General features: G+C 42.4%; 1 protein-coding gene across 1 annotated transcript in view; it reads right to left on the bottom strand.

Moving 5' to 3' along the window:
• The window catches only part of GRIP1 (glutamate receptor interacting protein 1), a gene marked incomplete at its 5' end in the record, with an annotated part of 234,870 nt that overhangs the window by 69,065 nt on the left and 152,847 nt on the right, over window positions 1-12,958 (bottom strand). The window contains 2 exons of the mRNA XM_080810212.1: window positions 8,548-8,693; window positions 9,274-9,460. Of these exons, the coding sequence (XP_080666338.1) occupies window positions 8,548-8,693; window positions 9,274-9,460 (333 nt within the window). The remainder of the gene's footprint in view (window positions 1-8,547; window positions 8,694-9,273; window positions 9,461-12,958) is intronic.

The raw sequence follows: 12,958 nt of genomic DNA, 5'->3' as shown, positions 1-12,958 counted from the left end.
TTGGAGGCTGCAGGTATCATAAATACTTACTTCCAAAATATTCCTCAAATCTGGGTCTTCCCTCCATCTCACCCCTAAGTCCTCTACACGCCTCCTTCTGGTAATGGAAGGCTAATTGCCACCTTATATATATTACTTTATATATGTATAAAGTAACAGTTTACGAATGTGGAATTAGCAGGCAGACCGGGGGCAGAGAGGGCATTTGAAGGGGCCCCATTTTGTCCATCTGCACCAACAGCTGGTCTGGGGAGAGAAGGGAGGAACAATGAGGCGGAGAGGAGGAGCGTGCATGAGGTCTTGAAGATCGCCTGTACTTGGCCTTGAAGCCCTCCTGTCTGGTTCTAGGCCCTCCTGGGGGCTATCCTGTCCTCCCAGGCACTTCCAGTAAGTGCCCCCTCTCTGTCTCATTCAGCTCGGGGCATATCTGTTGCTTGCAACTGAACCATCTCTGATGAACACATTGGTCTAGCAGAGGCAATGGGATAGGAGCTAAGAGCAGAATGCCTCCACCGAAGTGTTCATGGGAGTGTTAGGAATTTGATTACCCAGATAAAGCACACAAGTGGCCCATAAGTAAATGCATAAGAAGCTTTAGAGGCACAAACAGCTTCGCTCGTTATGGAACTCATTTCATGTATGTTTGTTTTAGTGTTATGTGCTTTTTACCAAAATCCTCCGTGAAAGGGGAGGGGAGAATATGGCATGGTTGTATGTATGTATACATGTATTCCTGTAGGTGCATAACAGCTTGTTCATAACGCTATACAAGTAAGATCTTGCAACCCTAAGGGCCAGGAATCATTGATCTAGAAGAGCTACCATAGCAACATTTTGCTTTTATACATTTTTAATGCAGGGAACCTTGACCAAGATGAACATTGTTAATGACACTGGAGGAGATGTTATCACTTCCCGGAAAACAGTAATGAATCATGTTTGACTACATAAGATTTGAAATATTCATAGTGATGAACAAATATCAACAAATGAGTCTCTTTGATCAGCTGTGGCTTCATTCTAACCTTTAAATACCAACATGATTTATTTTATATTTGGTAATTTTTTTTGCCTACACAGTTATTTGGTGGGTAAAGCAAAGGCATACGTAATTTGGTGTTTCAAAAAAGATGTTTGGAGAAACAATAGGTTTAGAGTAAGTAAATAGAATGTTTATTTTGTTAGACCCCCGTGATTATTTTGTGCTTCCCTCATTTTGCTTTATCTTTGTTAATACTCTAATTAAAAACACATTTGGGTAAACAAAGGCACCCTTCTTTCCAATTGGCTTGCTTTTTCTGCCTGAAGCATTCGTTGTTGGCACAGTAAGATAATCACTGCATCCTAATTCATTAACCTGGACATTCTTGTGAGATTCGAAAAATTAAGAGATTTTAAGGGGGGGGCGGTAAATGTAAATGCTTAATCCCCTCCCAACTCAGAGGAAAACACTGGGGGCTCTAGTAATGATGACAAACATCATTTGACAGCATTTTCACTGGAACTTCTTTCCAGAACTAAGCTGCATCTTTTCCAACAAAATAACTTCAAAATGAAAGCAGAATCCTCAAGTATTTACGCTTTTTTAGACTGGTATTTAAAAGACAGTATTGAAAAAAGGCAAAATGTAAATTGTGCATATATTATGAGTATAGCTTTATAAAATTATATGTATGGTAAAGGAAATATAAATATATATTATTACATATTATTATATTAGATATATATAAATATATATGGTAAATAGGTATGGTAAAGAAATAGAAAAAAACTAAACTTTTGTTTTTAGAGTGATGAGGCTATGAGTCATTCCAGCTTTAAAAAGAATTCTGTAAATGTTATCACAGTGTTGTTTGTACAGTAGTACCCATTTAAAGAGAGAGATTTAGGCAAGAGTGTACTCGCCGTCAAGTTTTTTAAACACTCTCTATGTCACTTAAAATAGTTATAAAATAGAAGTGGCTAATCTCTGAGACGAGTAGCTTGGGAATAAATATCTGGGTAAAATATACTTTTGAGGAAGAATTTTAGAAATAGGTGGCCCACGCCTGTACAATTAGGAGTGAATCCAGAAGGATAGGGCAGTCTTGAAATTGCTCATGCCTAGATATTGCCTACCAATGTTCCAAGTTCTCAAATGGCTAAAAAAAAACCTCTTTCTGATTCCAGCAGTTTCCAACAGATGCCAGTAGACTGGTAATGACTAGCTAGAGTGTTTTTTTGGAGATTCTGATGTTGTGTCTGGGCTCAGCAGGAGGATACTGAAATCAATTAGTGAGATCAGCCATGAACAAGGGAAGAGAGAAAGATAGCATGGGAGCATATTGTTTTCTGGCCCTAGTCTACATCATTTCTATCCATTCGAAATGGACTGAATTATGGAACAACCAGGGTAGGGGAGAAGACCTTAGGTCTCTTATTCAGGCAAGTTTGGTACTGAATAAAGTGAGTTTACTAGACATAGTTTCTATTTCTTAGGAGCCTAAACCAAGGATATTAAAGTATTTAATCAACAAATATTAATATATACATCTATATTAAGAATGGATTAAATAATGAATAAATATTGAGGATACACATAAAATAAAAATGCGTTTATAGCACAAGTAAATACTTAGAGACTGATTATGGAAGAGGTCAAATCGTGCTGGCCATTCACAATGGAGGTGTTTCAAGTAAATGCTACCCAACCTCCTACAGTGGGCAGGATAGCCACCTCCCCTTGACAAACAATGACAGTAGAACAGAAACCCTGCTCTTTCATGCTGGAAACTCTGACATCTCTTTGAAGAGGCAGTGTAACATGATATGAAGAAGACAGGTGCAAGTCAACAGATCTGGGATCTACTATTCACTTTGCTGTATGACCTTGAGTTCCCCACCCAAACTTCAATTTCCCCATCTACAAATAAACAAAGGTATTGGATTGTAAGAGTCACTTCACCACTAATGTTGTGAGCTTGTAGTGAGGACATTCTGGGGCTTGCAGACGGCCTCCTTTGAAAACCATACCCTCACCACCATCTGACTGATTCTTACAGGGTCCTTCTACCAGATTCCTGCTTGGCTGTGATGAACCAAATCCAAGAATTAGAAATTTGAACTGGCTGGTCTTGGCAAAGATGGGGCAATCAAGTATACTCAAAAGTCAGAAAGAACTTGTGCAGAGACAAATAAAGCAGATATGCAGAAACATGCAGCACGGAGAGACCAGGAACCCCAGAGAAATAGCGGGTATGGGACCAGTTCTGGATGCAAACTGAAATTCCTGGTTCCAGTCCCTCAGGAGAGGCAACTGTACTTCATTCATTCGTTCACCGCATCTTGGCTGAGAGTCTCCTGCATTCCAAGCGCTATTCTAGGGGCTGGGATACATTCATGAACAGAAGGCACAAAATCCCTGACAGCATAGATTTTTTTTCTGCTGGAGAAGACAAGACAATAAATAAATCCACAATATAACATCAGAGCATGAGAAAGGCTAAGAAGAACCATAAGTCTGAGAAAGGGGACAAAGTGATAGATGGTGAGGAAATGATTCTCTGAACAAGTGATATTTGAGCAAAGACCTGAAGGAAGAGAGCAGACCACCTGAACATGGTGGGGAAGAGCTACAGGTAGGGGAAACTGCAGAGATCCTTTGATAGGGTTGTGTCTGGCGTGTCAAGAGCAGCTAGTTCATATTCCTTTCCTCATTCCAAGTCCTGCCCTCCTTCTGGGAGATTCCATGGTATGCAAGATCTTTCCCTCACACTGCATTTCCAATTCCCAGACCTCTGGTTGAATAATATTCACCTCCACTCTATATCACTTCAGCAGCCTGCTACCCTGAGCCATTCTTGATCTCTGAAATCCTAAGCTCTAATATGCCACTTTGACTCAGTCTCCTGCCATTAGCTCCCTTCTCAACTTTCTCTCAGCATGCCCATTTCTCTTCCCGAGTACTCCTAGATCCTTCAGTCCTCCCTTTCTTCCCAGTCTATCACGTGGCTCCATTATTGACTTCCCCTCTGCAACCTGGATTCCTTCAAGGCAGTATGTCCAGTGGTTAGAGCGTGGCCTTTGGAGCCAGAATGCCTGGGTGAAAATTCCAGCCCTACCAGTCACTATGTGGGCCTCAGTTTTCATAGTAATCATAGTAACCTCAGTAATCATAGTAACCTCCACTGCTGTTATAAGTGAGCTAATACACAGTGCTTAGAGGAGTGACATGCTATAGAGCAAGCATTTGATAAATATTATCGTGATTTCTGAAGTTGTCACCATATTTATTCATGTGCTCTTCCTGCAACAATTTGACCCACTGTGACTTTAGTTTTCTTCCTGTTGAACCTTCTCCAGAAATCTCCATCTCTGGCTCAGTCTAACTGCCACCACCTCTACTGTTATTCCTCAGTAGCTGAGGTCACCTGACCAAGAACTACTTGACCATACAGGTTGACAGGGCTATCCACTTGGAGCTTCTGGACTTTGCCTGGTCTACTGCGCAGCTCGAAAATCCCTTCACAGGAGTCTGGTTAGCTTTCTCACTCATTTCCCCATTAGGTATTCTAAACTATCACCCTTTTCAATTCCCCAAGATGCTGATCTTTTTACCTTCGCTTGACAGTTCTTACATGAAACCCTAAATACAGATAAAAATGTATTTATATTCTCACATCCTACTCTTTATTTTTTTAAAAAAGATTTTATTTGTTTATTTGAGAGAGAGAGAGAGAGAGAGCATGAGAGGAGAGAGGTCAGAGGGAGAAGCAGACTCCCTGCTGAGCAGGGAGCCCGATGTGGGACTCGATCCCGGGACTCCAGTATCATGACCTGAGCTGAAGGCAGTCGCTTAACCAACTGAGCCACCCAGGTGCCCACATCCTACTCTTTAAACTCACAAGAGGCAGGTGCCAACCTTCTGTCTTAGGCCCACCTATGTTCTAGATAACTTCTCCTCTCATTCCTGTAGGGATCCATACCCATCAGTTATCTTTTTTCTCCTTCATTTACTTTATACCGCAAGCATGCTCAGATCCCTCCAATAGCAACAAAACAAAACAACAAAACAAAATAACTCCCCTCTGGACCCTGAAGCCCCCTCTATCATTTATGCCATCTTTTTTTTCATCCACAGCTATACTTCCTAACATTGCCACAGGTTCCCTAGGGCAAAACTGATTTTGACTGAGAACCACTGGGTGGAGGATAAGGCAGTATAAAGGAGTGTCCAGTATGTAATAAAATGCTGGAGCAGTTCTAAAAAGAGAAGTCCACAGTGGCCTCCATCTTTTTTATCCATTCACTGCATTTGTCTGGCCATACTCTGTTCCGAAACCCAGCTCCTTGGCAGAAAGCAAGCATAGCTTGTCCGTCATTCTCCACCCTTTCCTCACCCCTCAGCTTACTAGTCTGACTTGGGCCCCCCAGTTCCCTGAAACTACTCTGCAATGTGCTTTTTCCTAATTGCCAAATACAGTGGACCCTTCCTGCCTTATATTACTTGAATTCTCTGAAACACATTTATGCTATTGACCATGACCTTGAAATTCTTGCTTTGGCTTCCAAAATGCTACCTTTTTTGGTTCTCCCTCCACTTCTCAGACTGCATCTTCATTATCTCCTTTGCTAGCATCCTTCCCCTTTCAATTTTAGTTTAATCTCTCCTCAGGCAGAATCCCCCCCTTCCTGTCACTTGTTCCTTAGTGCTCGCCTGTATTCCAAAGACTTTACCAATCACTGACAGGTGGTCCCCCCTCAAGGCTGCTCTCTGCCCCAGACACTCACCCCCCATCCTAGGCCCCAGGAGGTATTGCTGGAGGTCCCCTGGGCCCATCCTTTTACATTCCAGTGGCAACACACATTCAGTAAGTCTGTTCTTATCTTGCAACAGTTCTTGCTCTTGCCTAATTGATTCTGAGCACTTGGTGGATATTAATCCTTTATATTTTCCCTTTAAATGATCTGAAGGTAGCACAGTGCCTAGCATTTAGAGACTGGTGCTCGACAATTGCCTTTTGAATTCAGGAAAGGATCTGCTTGTACTTTCCCCCCTAGAACTGGCAGTGGGTTTACCAATTCAGGTCTAAAATAGAATTTGCTGTCACCCTCAAATTTCCATCCTTTAAGTCTTCCTCTCTTTAAAGTCATCACTGTTTACTCAGTTACTGACCCTTCCACTCAGGAGTCATCCATGATCTTCCCTTTCTCTCATCTTCCATATTCATTCCATAAGCGAGGTCTGTGAGCCCTGCTTCAAGCCACATCCTAAATTTTACTCTTTGTCACTATCTCTAGCTCTACCACCTTGTCCAAGCTGCCATGATTGTTTACGGATCCAACCCCTGCAACTTCCTAACTAGGTTTTCTGCTTCTGCTTTTGTCCCTTTTCATTTCAGAAGGATCTCTAACACATCCATCAGGATAGCTCACTACTGTCCATAAAACGCTCCACGATATCATTATACTTGGAATATAAATTCTTTATGCCAAGGCACTGCATTAATTGGCCCCTTATAATCTCTCTCACCCCATCTCCAATTTCAAATCTAATCCCCATTCTCAACTTCCTTATGCTACAGTAAGCGTCCCCCCTAACCCTTTAAAAGACTTATTTACTTACTTGAGAGAGAGTGTGTGTGAGCATGCATGCCCATGTGAGTAGGGGGAGGGGCAGAGGGAGAGAGAGAATCTCAAGCTGATTCCCCACTGAGTGTGGAGCCTCATGTGGGTCTTGATCCCATGACCATAAGATCATGACCTGAACTGAAATCTAGAGTCGGACACTTAACTGACTGAGCCATCCAGGCACCTCAGTAAGAGCCACTCAGCCAAACCCACCCAGCTTATTATTCTGGTTCAAGTCTTTTACACTGGCTCTTCCTTCTACCTGGAGTACTCTGTTCCCATATTCCCACAGAGCTGGCTCCTTCCCAACTGTCAAATCTCGGGTCAAATATGACTTCCTCCAAGAGTCATCCCATGAAAATAGCTCTCCACAGCCATCCTCTAATTCCCCATTCTGCTTTATTTTCCTCAGAGCACTTATTATTGCTTCCATTTATATTTATTAACTTAAAAATCAACTTTTTGTAATACCACAAGCTTCACGAAGAAAGGGATTTTTTTCACTCCTTGTCTACTGTTTCATCTCCAATGGACCTCCAGTGAACACTCAGCAAGTGTTTGTTGGGATAATGCAATCTCTATGTCCAAAGGCACATCTTTAGTGATTGGTAAAGATTATTGGCTCTTCACTGTGTGAAGACAATTTTATTAAATAGACACTGGCACCAACCTCTACAACCCACACACCTGTTAGCTACTGACAAGGATTCCCTTCCTGACCAAACTTACGTCAGGCTCCTCTTCTCAACCAGGCCTTGTCTTTGGCCTAGTCCATGGCCTGCTTAGCCCCGTTTTAGTAAGAATCCTGCTCAGTCAGTTTTTTGAGAATCTCTCCTCCCTTGAGTAGACAATCAAATTCCTTATCTCCACACCCTCGGTATCGAATTAAGTTCCTGTTAGTCAGTTTCCATTCCATGACTCCCTCCCCCTTCCCTTGCTCAGTGGCCTTACATTCCCAGCTGTCCTTAATGTTTTTTTTTTTTTTTAAAGATTTTATTTATTTATTTGACAGACAGAGATCACAAGTAGGCAGAGAGGCAGGCAGAGAGAGGGGGAAGCAGACTCCCTGCTGAGCAGAGAGCCCGATGCGGGACTTGATCCCAGGACCCTGGGATCATGACCTGAGCCGAAAGCAGAGGCTTTAACCCACTGAGCCACCCAGGTTCCCAATGTTTTTGAACTTAAATTCAATTTCTCTTCCCTATCCAAGTCTTAATTTCTCTTGAAATAGTCCTGAAGAAAGCCTTCCTTGGGGCACCTGGGTGGCTCAGTGGGTTAAGCCTCTACTTTCAGCTCAGGTCATGATCCCAGGGTCCTGGGATCGAGCCCTGCATTGGGCTCTCTGCACAGTGGGGAGCCTGCTTTCTCCCTCTCTCTCTGCCTGCCTCTCTGCCTACTTGTGATCTCTGTCTGTCAAATAAATAAATAAAGTTAAAAACAAAAATGAAGAAAGCCTTCCTTGTTTTTAACAAGTGTCTGTTGCAGTTTTCTTTTTAACACTAGAGACCAAATATTTACCAACTGTGCTTGTATAAATCCACCTAATGAATTTTCATTGTTCCCTACCAAACTTTCATATGTTCTTTGCAGTGGGAAGGGTCAAAGAGAGGCTTTTCTTGTCTGCGTGACAGAAGAATATGGTTTCTCTGGCATATAAGGACAAATCTAGAAGAATACAGGCTATGTGATTTTTTTTTTATCACCCTTATAGTAGCTATTACTTATTCATTTTGTCACATTTATTTTCAACTGTTCTTATGGTGACACTTTAATGAATAGTACAAAAACAATGCTCCATACAAAATGACACCCCAAATCTCCTAAACAAAAATGTATTTGGTATATAAAAAAATAGTCCCACTTCTGCCACATAATCCATATAATTCACACGCAGTCCACTGCCAACTCTGCAGCTGACTTGTGATTATATGATCATACCTGCGACATCAAACTCGATTTCCAGTGTGACCTTGCTTGTGATTGAAGAGTCTCGGAGGAGCTGGTTGGCTTCCTCAAAGGTGCTGTCTTCAGTCGGAATCCCATTAATGGCCATCACTCTGTCTCCAATCTGTAGCACCCCACATCTATATTTAGAACCACATGTTAGAGGTTGTAGACGGAGCGGGTAATTATCAGGTGGATGTTGCCAAATCTATTTTGTTTGATCCTTGTGAAATAGCATACCCATTTGGTTTTGTTTATTCAATGCTGTGGGCATCATATGACGTCAACTGCAAGGTCTTGCCCTCTTGCATTTGACGGCTACAAATGTGAGGGAGTCTCGATGTATCCCAGAGGAGTGATTCATAATTTAGCACTGTGGTATTCTTTTAATCAGATCTGGACCAATATACAGTAATGGTGAATGTATAGTCCCCGCACAGCAGAGAAATTATTATAATAAAGTTTGAACTTCAGGGATGTTCTTTCCCTTTTAGTTAATATGCCACCAGTCCCTGATGGACAAAAATCTGCCAGATAAAGGCATCTGTGCTCATTATTCTTCTCAAACCTTATCAAGAACATAAAATTTTATTGGTCGAACAGAGAGTTCATTACATCCTGCATTTCCTGCATTGAGCACTGTTCCATAATTTATTAGCTAGTCAGAGATAGCCGGCACAAGAAATGCACAGAAAAAGATGCTGTGAAAGAGTGTCTTACCTCTCTGCTGGGCTGTCAGCTTCAATATAGGAAATCAGAGGTGGAGAAGAGAGCGTCTCCGTGGCAAAAACACTGCCCTGCAGTTGGATCCCAAATCCTGTGACAGGATCTGCTGTCAGCACAACTTCTGTGGTTTCTGTGTGAACAACCTGCCCAGCCAAGCCCACTGTGCTGGAGGCTAATGACACTAGAGGAACAAACACCAAAAAATGCCTTTAGGTTGAGGCAAGCACAAGGAATACCAGCATTTCTTTCTTTTCTTATTATTAGACAGAGAGAGAGAGAGAAAGGAAGGGGGAAGAGGGAGAGAATCTCATGCAGGCTCCATGCCCAGCACAGAGCAGGATGCAGGGCTTGATCTCAAGACCCTGAGATCATGGCCTGAGCTGAAATCAAGAGTTGGATGCTTAACCAACTGAGCCACCCAGGCGTCCCAGAATACCAGCATTTCTGACACAGATCATGTCTTCGAAGAAAAAAAAAAAAAGCTCATTGGCAATGGTGGAGGTGATACTTTGGTCTTCTGGACAAAAATTCCATCAGAGCTGAACTAGATAAAGGAATCTCCCGATATCTGTTACATTTTAGTCACAGTGTTACATACTCAGTCACATACTCAGCCCTGGTACCAGGGACAGTTGTGGGAGCTGTACGAAGAGGACAGCTTTGGGACTGGGTATCTGGCTTTTGATCCTGGCTCCATCAGTAGGCAACCAGCTGTGTAACCTTGGGGGAAGGCATTAATTTCTTTCCTATGAAAAAAGAGTTGAGCTAACTGGTCTAATACGTTTTTCCCTCTATCCATTGGTGCCTAAGCTTTAAGGTTTTTATAAACAATCTGACCTTCAGCTTTGAAGAAAAAGTCTGGCTCCTGGAGTGGTGAGGATGAGCTCGTCATCAACCTTATTCTAGTATTGGGTTGGCATGATAGAATTGTTGAAACTTTACATTTCTCCTTTCCCCAAATTTAGGCTCTTCGGTCTTCATTCTTTCTCACGGCATCTCCATCTACTTTGTCATCTCTTGTTGCATTCATTCTTCTGATACTCTTCTAAGCCCCAGGTACCCATCTCTGTCTTGTTCCTATCCCCAGTTTGGGTCATGGAAAGGCCACTCCACTCCTAGATGCCTATCAGCATTGCCCACTGGGACCCTTGCCTCCTTTACTCTCTATGAGCAAGCCCTCTGAACAGTCCGATGTTGGACCGTCATTTCCTCCAAAAGAGATCTTTTGGCCTCTTTACTGTAATTAAAACTAGCTGACACCATATATCTCAAAACTCGCTGCAACCAGAAGCCATTTTCTTTTCGCTTTCCCTGCATGGGGCAAGGAGAAAGAGTTCACAGCCCTTCTTGCTCCACACATCCGATGTTTGTTTGTTTGTTTTTTACCATAAGCCACTTCTACTTTAAAGTTCTGTATAACGTACGTACTTCTCCTTTATCTCACCTTCAAACCCATACTTTTCTACATTTCCTGTTTCCTCCCATTTCTTCACTGACATCAGAGCTTGACTTTTAATTTGCCTCTTCTAATCTGTAGCTTTTCCATATCCTCAGTATCTTTGACATGATGGCAACACACAATGCACTATGTTTAAGGTTCTTTAGCTCTCCCAGTGCTGATTATTGGCAATCCCACCCGACTTCAGCTCTCCATAAGCAGAGCCCTGTGCTGGACCCCAGCATCCTTCAAACTGGAGAGAACTCCAGGATCTTCCTAACGGACCCTCCTTATTGATCACGCAACCTTATTAGCCATCTCTCCCAGTCCTTTGGCCCTAACTTTCCCTTCTTGATGGCTTCTAGCCCCACTGCCTTTCACTTGTCTTCCAATCTAGTGGTTTTCAAGTGGTTTTGGCAGCAATAGCTTCCACCCGCTCCCCCCACTTCAAACGAAAGTGTGTAAGGGATGCCTTTGTATTCCAGATAAAAACAGAGCTACTAAAGGTACTGAGTTAGGAACAGGAGACCCTAGAGGAGGCTTCCCCATCCCTCATGTGTGAATCTGCGGAACCCAGTTTGAAAGCTATCATCTTTACCTATTGCCTTTTACTAGCATCATTTCCCTCCACACTCCACTTGGACCCCTGGTGACCACTTCAATGAGGCATCTGGGGGTATCAGAGATGCTTAAACCTCATGACATTTTCTACAGTCTAATATACTATACTCTTTGATAATGTCTGCCCAAGTCCACTGCTCGTACTAGTTTGCTGAACAAAGTCACTATGAATTCACACAATTCTTTATGGGGCCCTGGAATCTTCTGTTATGTAATATTTGATTTCTCATAGGATCTGTCTCAAACATTTCTAACATTTTAAGGACCAAACTTTACTCCTACCTTCATTTCCTTCATTGACAAGAGTTCCTTGAAAACATTCTTTTCCACCTCAATTTCTCTGAATCATTATCTGCTCTCACTTCCTTTTTCTTCCTGCTTCAGGAGGATGTATCCTCCTTCCCTTTCAAGGCCAGCTCCTCCTTTCTGATTCTGTTTCCTCTCCCTGTGATTTTGTGCCATAAAAACTTTCTCACTTCTTCCAACTTTCCTGCTCACTCTCCTAGCTTTCTGACCTCTCCCTATAGGTTTTGTACTGATTCCAAAACTGCTTAAAACTTGGCCTCTCCCTTCACCCTTTACTGAATCTACTCTCACTGATGACTTCCTGATTGCAAAAATCAAGGGCCTTATCCACTCTAACTACCCTGCAGCAACTGGCCTTGGGAACCATCCTTTTCTTTCTGAAATTACTCTCTTGGTTTCAATGAAGCTTTGTTCTTAGTTTCTGGCTTTTCCCAGCCCCTTCCAGTTCCTTTGCCTTCTCTGCACTGCAGAGAGTTGCTCATGGTTCTCTTCTTAGGCTTCTCTCCTTTCCCTCATTCACTTCTCACACTTCTGTAATATGACCTCTGTGTGTATCTTCTCAAATCTAACCCTCCGGTTTCTCTCAGGCCCCAGTGATGAATTTCTGGACTTGGATATCCCATCCACAAGAATATCTCACTGACTCTTCAAACTCAAAGTTTTAGAAATTGAGTTAATCTTTTTTTCTTTCTCATTCCTGCTATCGTTTCTATGAATAGGACCATCATACTTCTAGTTCACCAGGCTTGAAATTCCGAAGTGGGCTTTAACTCCCAACATCCCCATTGTCTCAAATTCAATCGACTAGTAAGTCCTTTGAAGATGACCACTAAAATATAACCTCTACAAATCCTCTTTTCCCTTCTTACCTTTAATGCTTCAATTCTGGCTTTTACTATTTTTATTTAAAGTATTTGAACATGCATGTTTCTGGTCCTTCTGTGCCCAACACTTTCTGCATAATATTGCCAGATTAACTTTCTCTTCATGAGGAGGCCCCCAGTTCATCTACTCTCTGCAGGAGATCCTCACCATTGCTCATATAGATCACTGTAGACTTACAACCTGTGTCCTTGCCTCTTGTCTTATGCTAACAGCCTCCGAATTGCTGCCAGTGTGGCTTTTCTCATATATGCAGGTCATCGCCCAATTTAGAATCTTTCAATGCCTCCCTGTTTCCTGTAGAACATCATCTTCAATGCTGGCAGATCTCACAAGACCCTTCCTAAGTTCATGCTCTTCTGCCTATCCAGTCTCGTGCTCCTTGATGCTCCCTCCATGTGCCATGTCCTGCAGCCCTGTTTTCATCCTTCT

This window comes from Martes martes, assembly GCF_963455335.1.
Source record: "Martes martes genome assembly, chromosome: 8".
NCBI classification, from domain to species: domain Eukaryota; kingdom Metazoa; phylum Chordata; class Mammalia; order Carnivora; family Mustelidae; genus Martes; species Martes martes.
The sequence above is the reverse complement of the archived record's forward strand: the minus strand, read 5'-3'. Positions and strand labels throughout refer to the sequence as shown.